The sequence below is a fragment of the Leptidea sinapis genome, chromosome 3, assembly GCF_905404315.1.
Source record: "Leptidea sinapis chromosome 3, ilLepSina1.1, whole genome shotgun sequence".
In the NCBI taxonomy this organism is placed as follows: Eukaryota; Metazoa; Arthropoda; class Insecta; order Lepidoptera; family Pieridae; genus Leptidea; species Leptidea sinapis.
The window spans coordinates 18,478,046-18,495,235 of record NC_066267.1 but is presented as its reverse complement, the minus strand read 5'-3'; the positions used below and the strand labels follow the sequence as shown (position 1 = coordinate 18,495,235).

Below are 17,190 nucleotides of genomic sequence, written 5' to 3'. Positions count from 1 at the left end.
AATTCATCTGACAATATAATCCCATTTGATAAATATAGTAGTTTATATAAAATTAAACGTGATTACGCATATATATTAAGATATTTTTATAATTTACAGAATCCTAAATCACTTAGACGTTCTGGAGCTCTTAGCCTCCAGGAACTGCAATCTTCATTTCATCTTTTATGCCGTAAGGCACAACAGCAATCTTTTCCGCTTGAATATTTCTAAAGGGAAGTCCATTAGTACAAGGTCTAACATTATTTCACTCACACCTTTCATAGATGCAGATAATTTAATTCGTCTGAACGCTTCAGATGTACCTTATCAAAGTAAACATCCTATTTTGCTACAATCCTCTCATCATCTCACTAAATTAATATTGGAAAGGGAACACATTCACCAATTACATGCTGGACCACAGCTCCTTCTTGCTTGCGTTAGACAGTATGTGTGGCCTATTAATGGTCGGCACCTCGCCAGGAAAACTGTTCATAACTGCATTTTGTGTAAAAAGACACAGGGTAAGACCTTATCACCCTTAATGGGGAATTTGCCATCACAGCGCGTTACGGTGGATTTGCCATTTCGTAGTGTAGGAATAGATTTTGCTGGACCTTTGCTTGTCTTAAATAAGAAAGAGCGCGGAGGTAAGACTACTAAATTAAACTATTTGTGTATTTTTATTTGCTTAAGATACAAATGTGTCCATTTGGAGGCTGTCAGTGATCTCTCGAAGGACTCCTTCATCCTTACTTTACGTAGATTCATATCTCGCCGGGGTAGGCCTGCAGAAATATTTAGCGATAATGGTCGCAACTTCGTAGGAGCAGCTAAGGAAATAAGTAACTTCTTAAAACTTAATCGCAAGTCAATTCTAGATTTTTCCAATGAAGAAGAAATTAAGTTTGTCTTCACTCCTTCGTACGCTTCCCACTTTGGTGGCATTTGGGAGGCCGGGGTCAAGTCGGCAAAACTTCACATGAGACGTGTGATGGGCAACACACATTTAACTTTCGAGGAATTATCCACATTGTTTGCACAAGTGGAGGCCGTTTTAAATAATCGCCCACTTTATCCTATGTCCACCGACCCAAATGACCTTCTTTTCCTTACCCCAGGGCACTTCCTGCTTGGACGGCCGCTGACTGCTTTACCTTCACCGAGCTTAGAAGATTGCAAGGCCTCTCAATTGAAGCGATATCAGCGGATAGAACAAATCCAGCAGCATTTTTGGCGTAGATGGCAGAAGGAGTATTTGTCCGAACTCCAACAAAGATCAAAATGGAGGACTAATGACTCTTCCCTGAACGTTGGTGATCTAGTACTGCTAAAGGAGAACAACCTGCCACCACTATGGTGGCGTATGGGCCGCATCATCAAACTCTTTCCTGGCCCTGATGGTGTAAGCCGTGTAGCTGACGTTCAAACTACCCATGGATGTTACCGGAAGTTCAGACGACTATGCCCCTTACTAGCCGCGGAGGAACTCATTGAGAGTTAAAATTCGGAGACTTTTAACGGCCGGGAAGATGTTCAGGCGTATAAAAACGTGCACGGCGGTACTTCACAACGCGTCAATATTTTTCTAACATTACCCACAATGTTGTAGTTGGATCTGTCACATTGATTTTTTAAAGACACGTAATGGAGGTTGCTCGCATCATTTTTTATATCAAACTTCGATTGTAATTAACGAGTACTTACATTAAACCGTTTCTACAATTTATTCGGTATTATCATTTTAAATAAGTACTCCAGTGTACGAGTAACGTACAAGGTGTTTTTAGGTGTTAATGTAAAAAAGTGATTACTAGAGCAATTTTTTTACTGTAAATGTCTGATGAATTTTTGAATTCATGAAAAATTATAACGAAATAAACACAACACTTCAAAAAAAAGACATAACACGGGAACATTTTGAAACCATTTGATTTCAAAGATGCAGAATTTATAAAGCGGTAACGGTTGTCTAAACAATCGGTATTAGAACTGTTTGATGAGCTGAGGCCATTGATCGTATTACCTACTATTTATTTTACCTAATTTACACGTTAAAAACACTTTCAAATAAGAATATTAACACGTAGTGTTTTTTCAATAATAGTTTGAGATATTTTCACTTTCAAAACATATCGCAATAACAACAATCGCCTCCTGTCAAATCAAACATGAGAGCGATTCAAACGCCATTTATTATAGGCACATGGTACTAATGTTAGCGATTCAGTTTAGGTACTAATGTTAGAGATTCAGTTTAGGTAGCTAAACTGAACTACATCGTAATTGTATGGCCAGTTAAATTGATGGTAGACCTCCAGGCAGCTATCGCCTGTCGTACCAGGGCCGTGCGTGCATGAAAAGTATAAGCCCGTACCCACCAGATTAATTTATTAATATAATATAATATTGACACACTCTTTCACAAATCATCTTGCCCCAAACTACGCATAGCCTGTACTATAGGTGCAAGACAACGATATATTTATTACAATATATTTACCTAAACATACATAAATACAAATAAACATTCATGACTCGAAAACAAACATTCATACTCATTATATATATGTCGGGATTCCTACCGGGATTCGAACCGGGAACCTCTAGCTTAGTAGGCAGCGTCACTAACTAACTGACACTACTAACACTGGGCTATAGGGGTTGTCAGTAATAATTAAATACAATAAAAAATCAAATGAAATGTGACGATAATCGAAACAAATCTGGGTGAAACAAATCTGAAACAACTAAGTACGACGATATTTTTAACTGACTTCAAAAAAGGAGGAGGTTCTCAATTAGTCGGTATTTTTTTATATTTTACCTCAAAACTTTCGACAACCGATTTTGATAATTCTTCATTTGAAAGCTGGTGCTTCCCGTGGTCCCATTGTAATTGGTCCTGATCTGACAATGGTATCCATGAGAAAACCATAGAAGTCTTAAATTTGCTTTACATACGTATAGCAAAGTGGATGATGAATTTACGAATATCTCATTATCGCGCCAACCGATTTCGATGATTCTTTTTTTAATGGAAAGGATATGCTTCAAAGATAGTTTGGTGAGAGTTGGTTTGGTTCTGATTATGGAATCCAGGACAAAGTAACGTAACTCTTCAATTCTTAGGAGCAAATTAACGATACTCGGTCGAATCTTTTTTATGCTATCCGCTATATTTAAGTCATCTACCATAACTACCTACTTTAGGAGTGGTAGTGCCATGTTGGGTCCTCACGGACACAACCGAATTGGGCCGGCACGCCCGGAGAAATACCACTCCCCCACTCGAAACCGGCGTGAAACAGCGGCTATGCCACTGTGTTTCGTCCGGTGAGTGGGGAATCCGGAGGCCTACACTCCCCCTCCCAAATACAAATGGCAGCACGGACTAAAAATAGACTACTCCAGGACGGTACCAGGCTATGCAGCCCTGGAGATTCCGTCCCTGGGCGTCCACAATTAGGGCCTGTACCTAATAGTGGTTGCCCCGCGTATTCTAGAGGGGGCAAATCTGCGCTAACTTGGGGCAAACGGAGCAGGAGGTTCAAACCAACCTCCTCCACACTCGCTGTGGACTTTTGCAACATCAGTGGGCTTCGCTCAAATTTAAATGCCATCCACTCTCACCTGGAGACGGCGAAGCCGGCCCTGCTCTTTTTAATCGAGACACAGATATCCTCCCTGGCTGATTCATCTTACCTTTCACACTCGGGGTATAACTTGGAACACTCCTTTATACCACAGGCTGGCGAGTGCGTTTACGTCAGGGAGGATGTCTGCTCTCGACGCCTGAGTTTTCTTGAAGGGCAGGACCTATCCATCATCTGGCTGCGTGTAGACTGCGATGACCATCCGCGAATCTACGCATGCCTGTATAGGTCCCATAGCGGTAACGCAGAGACTGGCCGGCTCCTCGAACACATCCAAATGGCTACTGATTCCGTGTTGGAGCAGATCCCCACTGCAGGGATCGTGTTTCTTGGCGATTTTAACGCCACCACGCCGAATGGCTAGGCTCACGTACCACCGATCATGGGGGGAGATCTGTTCACGACTTCGCCTTAGCATATGGTCTGACGCAACTGGTTATTGCGCCAACGCGAATCCCAGATATGCAAGATCATACACCTTCACTGTTGGACCTTCTGTTGACCTCACATCCGGACAGCTACCTAGTTTCCGTTGACCCTCCTCTGGGATCGTCGGACCACTGCTTGATCCGGAGCACCGTGCCGATCACGCGCCTAACACGGCCCCGCTTCTTAGGCTGTCACCGCGTGTGGCACTATAGGTCAGCAGAGTGGGACGAGATGCGGTGCTTTTTTGCATCCTACCCGTGGAGGCAGATCTGTTTTTCGCTGATGCCGCTGCTGACGCTGTTGCTGATGTGATACTGCAAGGTATGGAACTCTTCATTCCATCCTCCTCTGTGCCTATCGGTCCCAACCATGGTTTGACCGCTCCTGCAAAATGGCCTCTCGCCGAAAGCAGGAGTGCTATCAGGCTTGGGTCAATGCGGTGGTATCTAAGGATGTGAATTCCAGCGAACTTAAAAAACACTTCAATCATGCCTCCAGGTCCTTCAAAAGAGTTATTGCTGACGCGAAGTCGAAGCACATTGGTAGAATTGGCGAGAGACTTGCACGCCTTCCCTCGGGAACTCGGACGTTCTGATCGCTCGCCAAGGCTGTCCAAGGAAACTTCTGCCAGCCAGCCATTCCGCCACTGTACAGGGATGATGACTCGCTGGCCCATGACGCGAAAGAGAAAGCTGATCTCCTGGGCTCCCTCATCGCGTCCAACTCGACTCTGGGTGACCAAGGTGCACCACCACCGCATATTCCGCGGTGCGAGTCATACATGCCGGAGGCAAAAATCTGGCATGGCGCCGTGCTTAAGGCGCTTCTTGGACATTCACAAATCGAGCGGGCCCGATGGCATTCCCCCGCTAGTCTAGAACTGGCGCCGGTCCTTACCCGTCTTTTTCGGCTCTCCTACTCATCAGGCGTAGTCTCGAAATTATGGAAGACGGCTTTAGTGCACCCGATCTATAAGAAAGGTGTACGCTCAGATCCGTCCAACCACCGCCCCATTGCCATTACCTCCATTTTCTCCAAAGTAATGGAGTCAATCATCAACCGCCAGCTCTTTGGATACCTAGAGGGGCACCAGCTGATCAGCGACTGCCAGTACGGTTTCCGTCAGGGTCGCTCAGATGGTGATCATCTTGCATACCTCACCCATAAATGGGCGCAAGCGGTTGAGTCGAAAGGAGAGGCGTTGGCGGTGAGTTTGGACATAGCGAAGGCCTTCGATCGGGTGTGGCATAAAGCGCTTATAGCGAAACTGCCATCCTATGGGCTTCTCGAGAAGTTGTGCAAATGGGTCACTAGCATTTTGGCTGATCGGAGCATCAAGGTTGTTATCAACGGTGCATGCTCCGACTTAAAACCCATAAACGCTGTTGTCCCGCAAGGCTGCGTGCTATCCCCTACGCTGTTTCTTCTGCATATCAATGATATGCTGCAAGTCAGCAATATTCATAGCTATGCAGACCTTCCTACACCGGCCGTGCCAACATGTCCCGGGATAGCGTCGACGAGAACCGGAACAAACTTGTGTCTGAAATCGAGACTATGCTTTGCAAAGTCTCGGAATGGGGCCGACAAAATTTAGTCCAATTCAACCCCAAGAAGACACAAGTTTGTGCGGTCACCACTAAAAAGTCTCCCTTTGTCGTATCCCCTCGATTCGAGATCACTCCTCTAACTGCCACAGTCTGTATTGGCATACTTGGCGTCGATATATCGAGCCACGTTCAGTTCCGTGGTCACTTGGAAGAGAAGGCCAAACTGGTCTCAAAAAAGCTTGGTGTACTCAGTAAGGCGAGACAGTACTTCACTAAAAGCCACCACCTGCAACTTGATCAACTTACAGTAAGGGGATCGGTGGCAGAATTTCTGTCTGTAATCAAATTGCAAAGCGCTTACGTTCATTGCTGCATTGAAAAATTTAGTATATTTACACATAATATTCAGACAAATTGTTAGTTAGTGTTCAAATTCACTAAAAATAAAAATAAAATTTACAAGAAAACAACCGACTACAAAAACACTATTCCAGAACAATAGATATAATATGCACTAAAAAGTATAAAAATAATTGCGTATTTTTGTACAATCTAATTAATTAATCTAATTCTAGTTACGATTATTGCAGCTTTTGGAGGCGGTGTCATCCAAGATAGGTTTGTTACTACATACATAGTTATAGGTGAGATGTGCTTAAGTCGTGAGGCGAGAGCGGGTCGCGGCAGAAGGATACCGATTCCGAAAATAACAATAATTGTAACTAGAAATAGATTATTTATTAGATTATAGAAAAAAACGCAATCATTTTTATACTTTTTAGTGCATATTATATCTTTTGTTTTGGTATAGTGTTTTTGAAGTCGGTTGTCTTTTTGTTAAAAAATTTTTCACGTAAGCGTTCTCTGTGGACGATATCGATCGCTGATTGGCAGTAGCAACCAAATAAAGGATTCCGCCATGAAGCAGCAGCATAAATTATTGTTTGTATAGTATGGTCCTAAGAAAGGAATGAACCAATGGATGGCGCTGACCACCAAAACACCTGTTAATGTTTAAATGGGCTATTGACTAATTAATAACGGACTATCAGTATAATTTTCAAACTATGCATTATAATGGACATTATCGTATAATCTGCGTACGATAGTAGTGTACCATCGTACATCGTACCTAGTTAACTTTAAACTTTAAATTAAATATATATTTTAATGGGTACCATAACGGCGCCGATTTCTGCCGTGAAGTAATCATTACTTTGTTTCGGTCTGGGCAAATGAGACTTAACATCTTGTCTCAAGGTGACGAGCGCAACTGTAGTGCCGCTCATAATTTTTGTTTTTTTCAAGAATCCTGAGCGGCACTGCATTGTAATGGGCAGGGCGTATCAATTACCATCAGCTGAACGTCCTGCTCGTCTCGTACCTTATTTTCGTAAAAAAAATATTTGTTATATGATACATATCTACCTACCTCGATCTTTAAGGTTTAAATCAACACCAAAGAGCAGTGCACTGAGCAGATTATAACAAACATCAATGCAATGAGCAGATTATAACAAACATCAATGCGATGTCAGAGAATGGCGAAATTAAATCAGTATAGCCATACATTCCACAAAAAACGGAGCCTCTCAAAAATATCAAATTGGACATATCAGTATTCCACTAATAAAAGTATGCTTAGCAGTGTAGATATGTAAGCGAGAAGAATGTTCCTTCTCTTTGTCAATTTTATTAGGTACTTCGACTAAGACTGAAACCTGCAACCGAACTCTTTTGGCAGATGACGTGCTGTGTCGTATCGTACGACAGCAAGTAACGAAAATGCTAGAATTTTTAGTGAAATCATACAACCACAGCATACAAAAAATACTACCTAACTAATAACAATGACATTTGATAAAATTCAATGAAACAAAAGTTAAACCTTTCTACCTAAAGGCAAGATAATACAAAATTGGAACCCTAACCTTATTGCTCAATTTTGTTTTCATCAAAGAATATTTAATAGTACAGGTATGGAAGTCTCAATCTGCAGAATCAATTAAAGAAATAGGGACTCTTGCGGATATACAATAACGTGTATTTCAGATCGCACAGCGCAGCTAATCCACATTTTTATTTACCTGGTAGTTGCCTCTCATTCTATCGGTTGACTTTTACCTCTTCTAACGACACTAGGGTTGACTTCTTTTCCTAAAACTGTACCTACTGGTATGTAAAAGTTATTTTAAACCATTATTCTTTTGTTGTCAAACCTACATTATTATTAATGTATGCGTTGGAACACCACAACACAGTTAAACCTACTTAGTATATAGGAAATAAATAGGTAGCTATCACGAATGGTAATTTCTTTATAATATATCACTTTAAATTAGATTATTTCAGCGTCTTAAGGACTTAAGCCTTAAATACTGATTGTATTTAGCTGTGAAATATTTCTTTATTTGGATTGTTGCTGTAGATAAGAAAACAATCTGTCACAGAACACGACATATTTATATTTTTTTGTTAATATTAGTTAAACACAGAACAATTACGATAAAAACATTAAAATTAAAATGCGGTCCAATTTGACAGGAGACTAATGGATAGCAAATTGATTCAAAACGGTTTCACGGTCCATCTATGCCGTCTCTTTCTCACAGCTAGATTTTTGTGTAACGATTGTAATCTTTTATCCTAAATAAATAAAGAAAAAAAAAGTAATCTTACTCTGACACAGGGTTCGTCTATTACACTGGTATAATTAGTTTATGGTCACGATACTTACATAAACAAATTATTCATGGCTGAATATCCGGTAACCATGGAAACCCTACTTGATTGAGAAAGAAAAGGGAAGACCGAGTGATTGCAAATCCTTTTTACAGAATTTAGAAATTGAGTATGAGTGGACAACTATTGGTAAGTTTTGCAATCCGTTGCCTTATTATGCCCCAAACTGGCGGCGTACGATTATATATACGATTCTGCCGTGTTAAAACTCTATAATCTGAAAAACGGTACGGAGTTACGCAGGTAGTGATTTGTTGGTGTTTTCACTGTCCATTGGGACACTGGAACCGAGTGCACTCATGTCACTACTTGGACCACTGACCTGTGTACCACTGGACAGGCTGTTCCATAATATGTTTTATCTACACCCATGCTTTAAATCCTCTATTAAAGATTCTGAAACAGTTAGCTTATTGCCAACATTAAAACACCCAATGTTCTAATAACCATTACATCATCCAAAAGAGTGTTGTAATGTACTGAATTTCATAACAACACTCCTATGTTTTTTTTTATCCCTTCATGCGCAAAGAGTTTCAACATACAGCCACATTCTTATTGCTCGATGCGTGGTATCTGTATGAATTTCACAAAAAGAACATTTTCGTTTACGCGCGCTCCACACTCCCAGACTCGTCCGGGTTACTTACCACACTCGCACAGAATACCGGCGTGAAGTAGCGGCCTAGTGCCGCTATGTTTCGCATAGGTTAGTGTCGAGGACCGGAGGCCCTTCCCCCCCCCCCCCCCCCCAACAAAAAATGAGAGCGGTATTGAAAGAGAAACTAACCCAGGAGGGTACCGGATCTTGTAGAGCCGGAGAATCCCTCCCCGAGCATTCGCGCTCGGGCTGCCCCTCGTATTCTGGGGAGGGCAAAGTACCGCGTATGTCACAGGACAAACAGGGCAGCAACACCACGGCACCCCGCTCCACGCTTAATGTGGACTTTTGTAACATCCGGGGAATTCACTCCAACTTAAACGTCGTCCACCACCACCTTGAGACGGCGCAGCCGGCCTTGTGTTTCCTTACGGAGACGCAGATATCTCGACCTAGCGATACGTCATATTTAACGTACCCCGGGTACAAAATTGAGCATAATTTCATGCCTCATGCCGGGGTATGTGTGTACGTTAGGGAGGATATCTGCTGTCGCCGTCTCGGCAGTTTTGAGGGTAGGGACCTGTCTACTCTCTGGCTCCGCATAGATTTAGAGGACCGCGTCCGCATCTATGCGTGTGTCTACAGGTCCTATGGTGGTAACGCAGAAACGGATCACCTCATGGGCTGCGTTCAAGCGACATTTGATGACGTGCTTGCTCAGATCCCCTCCGCTGAAATCGTAGTCTTGGGTGATTTCAACGGGCACAATGCCGAATGGCTTGGATCACGTACTACAGACTACGCTGGGCGATCTGTGCATAATTTTGCTTTGGCGTATGGTCTGTCCCAATTGGTTGGGTCGCCAACGCGGCTCCCGGATGTGGATAGCCACATGCCGTCCTTATTGGATCTTCTGCTGACTACACATCCCGATGGTTACCAGGTCTCTGTCGACGCCCCTCTCGGAACGTCCGACCATTGACTGGTCAGGAGTGTAGTGCCTATCCGACGCCAACGTCGCAGACCACCAGCGACCCGCCGCGTTTGGCACTACAAGTCAGCAGATTGGGATAGGATGCGTTCCTTTTTTGCATCCTACCCTTGGGGCAGGGTTTGTTTCCCTTCGTATGATCCTAGTGCCTGCGCCATTGCAGTAGCCGATGTGATACTGCAGGGCATGGATATTTTTATAACAAGCTCTGTAGTACCGATCGGTGGCAGATCACAGCCCTGGTTCGATGCGTCAGTTAAAGCAGCATCTGACTGCAAAAAACAGGCGTATCGAACTTGGGTTGCGGCGCTGGGCTCAAAGGATCCGAACTGCAAAGTTCTTAAGAGGAAATATAACCGTGCCTCCAGATTTTTTAAGCGGCAAAACGCCCGTGTGAAATCGAAGCACGTCGTCAAAATTGGCGAGCAGCTTTCCAGCTACCCGACCGGGACACGCAAGTTCTGGTCGTTGTCGAAAGCTGCTCTTGGTAATTTCAACAAGCCACCGTTGCACATGAGGAATGACACCCTGGCCCATACGGCAAAAGAGAAAGCCGACCTCCTGTGCACTCTATTTGCCTCGAACTCGACCCTTGACGACAACGGAAAAACACCACCCATCATCCCGCGGTGTCAAAGCTCCATGCCTTAAGTACAGTTCCAACAGAAGACTATTAGGCGAGCTCTGTTTTCGTTGGACGTCAGGAAGTCGAGCGGGCCGGATGGCATTTCTCCAATCGTGCTTAGAACGTGTGCCCCTGAGTTGACGCCGGTTAACGCGTTAGCGCGTTTATTCCGGCAATCTTATTCAAAAGGCGTAGTCCCTGATTCATGGAAGTCAGCCCTTGTCCATCCGATCCCAAAAAAAGGAGACATTTCGGATCCGGCAAACTACAGGCCTATTGCTATTACCTCCCTACTCTCCAAAATCATGGAGAGCATAATTAACCGCCAGCTCTTGGTATACATAGAGGGTCACCAGTTGATCAACGACCGGCAGTACGGCTTTCGCCATGGTCGGTCTACTGGCGATCTTCTGGTATACCTAACATATAGATGGGCGGTGGCTATTGAAAGCAAGGGGAAGGCCTGGCAGTTGGTCTGGATATAGCGAAGGCCTTTGATCGTGTATGGCACAAGGCGCTCCTCGCAAAACTTCCATCATTTGGGCTTCCCGAGAGCTTATGCAAGTGGACCTCCAGCTTCCTCACTGGGCGCAGCATACAGGTCGTTGACATCGGTTATTGCTCGAATCCCAAGCCCGTTAACGCTGGAGTGCCCTAAGGCTGTGTGCTATCTCCCACGCTGTTTCTTCTGCATATCAATGATATGTTGGACAGCGCCAATATGCATTGCTATGCAGACGACAGCACTGGTGATGCCGTATACACGGGCCAAGCAGGTCTCTCTCGGGAAAACGTCGAGCAGTGCCGGGAGAAACTTGTGTCTTCTATCGAGTCCTCTCTCGAGAAGGTCGCGGAATGGGGTAAGTTGAATCTTGTCCAATTTAACCCCCAGAAGACTCAAGTTTGCGCGTTTACCACTAAAAAAACCCCATTTGCCGTATCACCGCTCTTCGAGAACACTTCCCTTAAAGCCTTGCCTAGTATCGGAATACTGGGTCTCGAAATCTCGAGCGATTGCCAATTCCGTGGCCATCTGGAGGGCAAAGTTAAATTGGCTTCGAAGAAACTGGGCGTCATAAATAGAGCACGGCAATATTTCAATCCGGCCCACATTCTAGCGCTCTACAAAGCGCAGGTCCGGCCTCCCATGGAGTATTACTGTCATCTCTGGTCTGGCGCACTCCAGTATCAGCTCAATCCATTTGACCGCGTGCAACGCAGAGCAGCTCGAATTGTCGGGGACCTAGCGCTCTGTGAACGGCTGGATCACTTGGCGTTGCGTAGAGACGTCGCTTCATTGTGTGTCTTCTACCGCATTTATCACGGGAAGTATTCCGAAGAGCTGTTCAACCTGATTCTTGCCGCCGAATTTCACCTTCGCACGACACGCCACAAGTTACGATATCATCCCCACCATTTGGATGTGTGGCGGTCGTCCACTGTGCGGTTTTCAAGGAGCTTTCTTCCTCGCACTACGAAGCTGTGGAATGAGCTTCCTTGTGCGTTATTCCCGGACGATACGACATGGGTACCTTCAAGAAAAGCGCGTACACCTTCCTTAAAGGCCGGCAAGGCTCCTGTGATTCCTCTGGTGTTGCAAGAGAGTGTGGGCGGCGGTGATCACTTAACACCAGGTGACCCGTACGCTCGTTTGTCCTCCTATTCCATAAAAAAAAAATATCATCCGCATTCGTGTTTTAATACCCCTTATTACACAACAGTTGCATAAATAACTATAACATATTTTTTTTGTGCCTATTTGAAGCGTCACTAGTGAGCGTCCAGAGAACTAATTTTGACATATAATACAAATGGCTGCGAAGGAACGTACAATACCCATTGCAACGTCCAACCAATGACAGCTGGCAGGTAGTGAAACGTCCCGATGACGCGATTATCCGACGCGGTCGAGACGGCGAGCGCGAGATTCATCATTATTAAAAGCGATATAATTACATAACGACTGCACCTATGGCTATATAAAAAATACATTCACGTAGTTAAAAGTAAAGAAAATCAACGTGTAAAATAATAAATTATGTTTTTGAACCCAAGTTATTTAAATAAAAGGTTAAAGCTCGAGATTATAGGTAGAAATGTTATAAAATTTTCATTATATTAAGTTTTTATGTAAAATATTAGCGCGCACATTAATAAAACTTGATTATTATTAAAATAGACTATATAACCTATTTTTGATATTAATATGTCATTACTTCGACTTACGGGATTGTTGCATTAAATTAAAATAAAGCACCCATTCTTAGTATATACCTACAATTTATCTGCGGAATGCACAAGTAAAACGTGAAATACTTGGTTGTCTCAATACATCCAGATTGTTGAATGTTATAAACATTATTTTTATGATATTTGGTCCCTATTACAAGCAATGATTTACTGTAAATTAATTGGATTACAATAAAAATTTGATATTTAAACCAAATCGATACAGTAGTATCGATCATACTCTTATAACTTGTCGATTTAATGTCGTAAGAAGAATTTTGTATGAAATTTGAAGATAAAATCGGAAACTAGATATCATGAGGGTTAATTTCATATATAAAACAAATATAATACGTGATACACAAAACAATAACAAAACACTTGACACTACAAACACAAACAAATGAAAATTCCTTTTTTTTTTTATTAATTCGTTCTTTCGAACAGGCTATAGCCAGGGGCCTTGCTGCCTTGTCTTTAGTATTTTCATTTCTTTGGTATTTATTATTTTCACTATTTTGTTTTACAAAAAGTCCAATCCAGTTTTCTCATTTTATCTTACATCATTTCCATTTTCCTTTTCCAATTATGTATATTCGATAGCGAATATTTTTAGTAGTTTCTTTCATCAAATCCAATCCAGCCTTAAAGTCATCAGTTATTTTACCATTTCCGATAATGTATAATTCTCTAAAGAATATTTTCCATATATTCCTTTTAGTAAGTCCAAATCCAGTAATATAGTCTCTAATAATTTCCCCTTTTCTTAAAGTCAAATCCAGTGTAATTTACATAACTTTTTAGAATAATACCTACCTATTTACCTTATCTGTTCAGTTCGCGAATTGCGCTATGCCTATAACTAGTTGTATATGTTTATGTGAGCGTAATTTTTAAACCTACAAAACCAGGGTGTGCTATTAACGGGATTATCTAACAAAGTGTACGAATGAGCCTTATTTTCAACTTCTATATGCTGTATGTTAATGTCTAGATCTTTGCAATCAGGATATAGGGATAAATCGGATATATTAACGATAGTTCTAGTTAGAAAATCAGCGCTTTCGTTTCCTGCTACTCCTATATGGGACGGGACCCAAACGAAATCCACTTTAATATCGATTAAACATAGTTCGAACCACAATTCCTTTATAGCAAAAATGAGGTAATTGATGCTAGCACTCATTTTAGCCCAGTCATATTAGGTAAAAAAAGGGGTCAACCTCGGAATGAAAGATAATAAGCTGCAAATTGGTATGAACCTTTGTTTTGTCATTCTAAATGTTGTCTCAAAAGTCACAATCGTTATCGTGTCCGCGTCTCAAGATATTCAAGGTCAAAGCTCACAAAAATCGGTTTTTCGCGAATATCTGGCTTCCTATCGGTTAAATGAGATTTGCATTTATTATAAAAGTTGTAAGCTATAAAATTCCCTACAACTTTTGTTTAAACTTTTTTTTCATACGACCAACCGTTTTGAAGGTAGAGCGCGAAGTGCACATCGTACAGTCATATACGGCCTAATGCAAGGTCAAGCGTGAGTTATGGTTATCAGTACGTTATAAAGTCAATTATTTACTTGGAAATTATAATTATTAAACAATGCCTATTATTTATGTACTAACTATTAATTATTTATATTTAATTAAAGTAACTTGATTATTTATATATAAACATTATGGCTCAGCAATTGTTGTTGTATTTGACGGATATTCGGACTATAGTAAAAATATTAAAGCACTGGAACAACGAAGAAGAACTGCTGCACTTTCAAAATCATATGAAGTTTGTTTTGACGAAACAATGGTTGTGCCAATCAGTCAAGAAAAATTTTTATCAAATCGGTCTAATAAAAAAAAATTTATCGACATGCTTGTTGAAAAATTTAAAACTGTTAATATCACAACAAAACAAGCCAGAGATGATGCTGATGTTCTCATCATTGCTTTATCATCACAGCTATTGCCTTATCAGAACATCAAAAGACTGCTGTCATCATAGGAGAAGATATCGATTTGCTCGTTATTTTAATTGGACGTACTCAGTCACATCATCAGGAATTTTTTTTGAATAAAGTTGGCAAAGGCAATGTCAAAACACAAATATATTCTACTAAAAGTTTTGACCAATATCCTCGTACTAAAAAGCACATTTTATTTTTACACGCATTCAGTGGCTGTGACACGACTTCTGCGCTATTTAAAAAAGGAAAAAAAACTGTTACTAGAGCATTGGAAAAAATTCCTGATTTAGATAAACTGGTGGAAGTATTTCAACAAGAAAACTGCCCAAAACAAACATTATTAGAAAATGGAGTGCGCATCTTGTTGGCATTATATAATGCTCCAAAATCTGAGGACAACATTGATCATTTCCGCTACACGCAATTCATCAAATTTACAAAACTAAATAAACCTGTACAACTGTCAACACTTCCACCAACAAGTGTAGCAGCTCATCAACACATAAAACGTGTCTACTACCAGATTCAAACGTGGTTAGGGAAGGACTTAGAACCTCAAGAATGGGGCTGGATGCTTGAAAATGAAATCCTGGAGCCCATACGAACGTTATTACCTCCAGCACCAGCCGAACTACTAAACGTAATATTTTGCAATTGCAAAAATGGTTGTGGTTCCCGCTGTGGATGCAGAAAATCAGGGCTACAATGTTCTTTAGCTTGCGGCCAGTGCAACGGACAAGCTTGCCTCAACGCTTCACTGTATCCAAGTAATCCCGATGAAGAAAATACATATGATCCCGATATTCTGGAAGGTTTGGAGATGAACATGACAGATAATGAGGATGATGACAATGAATCGAACATTTTTGAGCGACAAGAAGAAGAAGAAGACGAAGAAGAAGAAGATAATTAGCTTCCATTTCCAATTTCATTACAATTAAAATCAACAAAGATACTTTTGATATTTGAACTCACATTTTGATAAATGTATATTATGCCGTATTTAATAATAAATAAAAATATGTGTAAAATATATACTCTTACTTACTTACTTATCATTTTAACTTAAAATTAAACTAAAATATATAATCCAGAATTAATAATATTTTATACTTAAATAGTTAAATATGAATAATTATATATAAATAATCAAGTTACTCACTTTAATTAAATATAAATAATTAATAGTTAGTACATAAATAATAGGCATTGTTTAATAATTATAATTTCCAAGTAAATAATTGACTTTATAACGTACTGATAACCATAACTCACGCTTGACCTTGCATTAGGCCGTATATGACTGTACGATGTGCACTTCGCGCTCTACCTTCAAAACGGTTGGTCGTATGAAAAAAAAGTTTAAACAAAAGTTGTAGGGAATTTTATAGCCTACAACTTTTATAATAAATGCAAATCTCATTTAACCGATAAGAAGCCAGATATTCGCGAAAAACCGATTTTTGTGACCTTTGACCTTGAATATCTTGAGACGCGGACACGATAAAGATTGTGACTTTTGAGACAACATTTAGAATGACAAAACAAAGGTTCATACCAATTTGCAGCTTATTATCTTTCATTCCGAGGTGAAAGCCCTAATATGACTGGGCTATTTTGTTGTTTGACTAACTATTACCCACTTCTTATTAAGTTGATTTTGTTTCTTAATATGTTTTAAAGCAAAAAGAATAGCGACGGCTTCAGCAGTAAAAATACTGGCATATCTATTAATCTTAAAGCCAATACCCTTCCTAATTTCAGGAAGGTAGATTGCAAAAGAAACACTATTATTGTTTTTTGCGCCATCCGTATAAACAAATTTACAATTAGACCATTCTGACAATAATACATGAACCTCCTCTTTTGAAGTTAAATTTGGATCTATTACAACATTAATTGCAGAATAGCAAAAATGCAGGTTGCATGGCAGGGCAGTATATCATTATTCCGATGAATATTTAAATCTTGGAGAAATTGAAAAAAGGAAGAAAAATCTTGCAAGATAAACAACTGTCTCTGAAATGAAGACGATTGATAAGCAATAAGATTCTTAAGCAGATTGTGCGTCGGCAAGCTATAGAGCTTTAAAATAAATCTTTCTTTAAGATAACTAAATCTAATACACAAAGGAGGAAGGTTGGCCTCGATTTGCATAGCAGCTATTGGGCTAGTTTTAAGTGCACCCAATATTGTACGCATACATTTATTTTGTATTTTATCTTGACTATTAACAATTTTGCTGTCTGCAGCGAAACAATGAAAGCCATATTCAAAATGACTACGAATAAGCGATTTATACAAAATTAACAATATTTTAGGATCCGCTCCCCACGAAGTTGCACACAAAGATTTTAATACATTATAAGCTTTATTCGCTTTAATTATAACACTATCTGTATATTTTTTCCAAGAAAGT

General features: G+C 40.7%; 1 protein-coding gene across 1 annotated transcript; it reads left to right on the top strand.

Annotated features, from left to right (window-relative positions):
• The first annotated feature begins 373 nt into the window (after positions 1-373).
• Positions 374-1,573, top strand: LOC126978939 (uncharacterized). The gene has a single exon (XM_050828070.1). It carries the CDS (start codon positions 527-529, stop codon positions 1,484-1,486), a length of 960 nt encoding a protein of 319 aa, XP_050684027.1. The 5' UTR covers positions 374-526; the 3' UTR covers positions 1,487-1,573.
• Positions 1,574-17,190: the final 15,617 nt, after the last annotated feature.

Bases quoted from the DNA above. Each gene is read 5' to 3' on its own strand.
- LOC126978939 (XM_050828070.1), top strand. From the start codon at position 527: ATGGGGAATTTGCCATCACAGCGCGTTACGGTGGATTTGCCATTTCGT.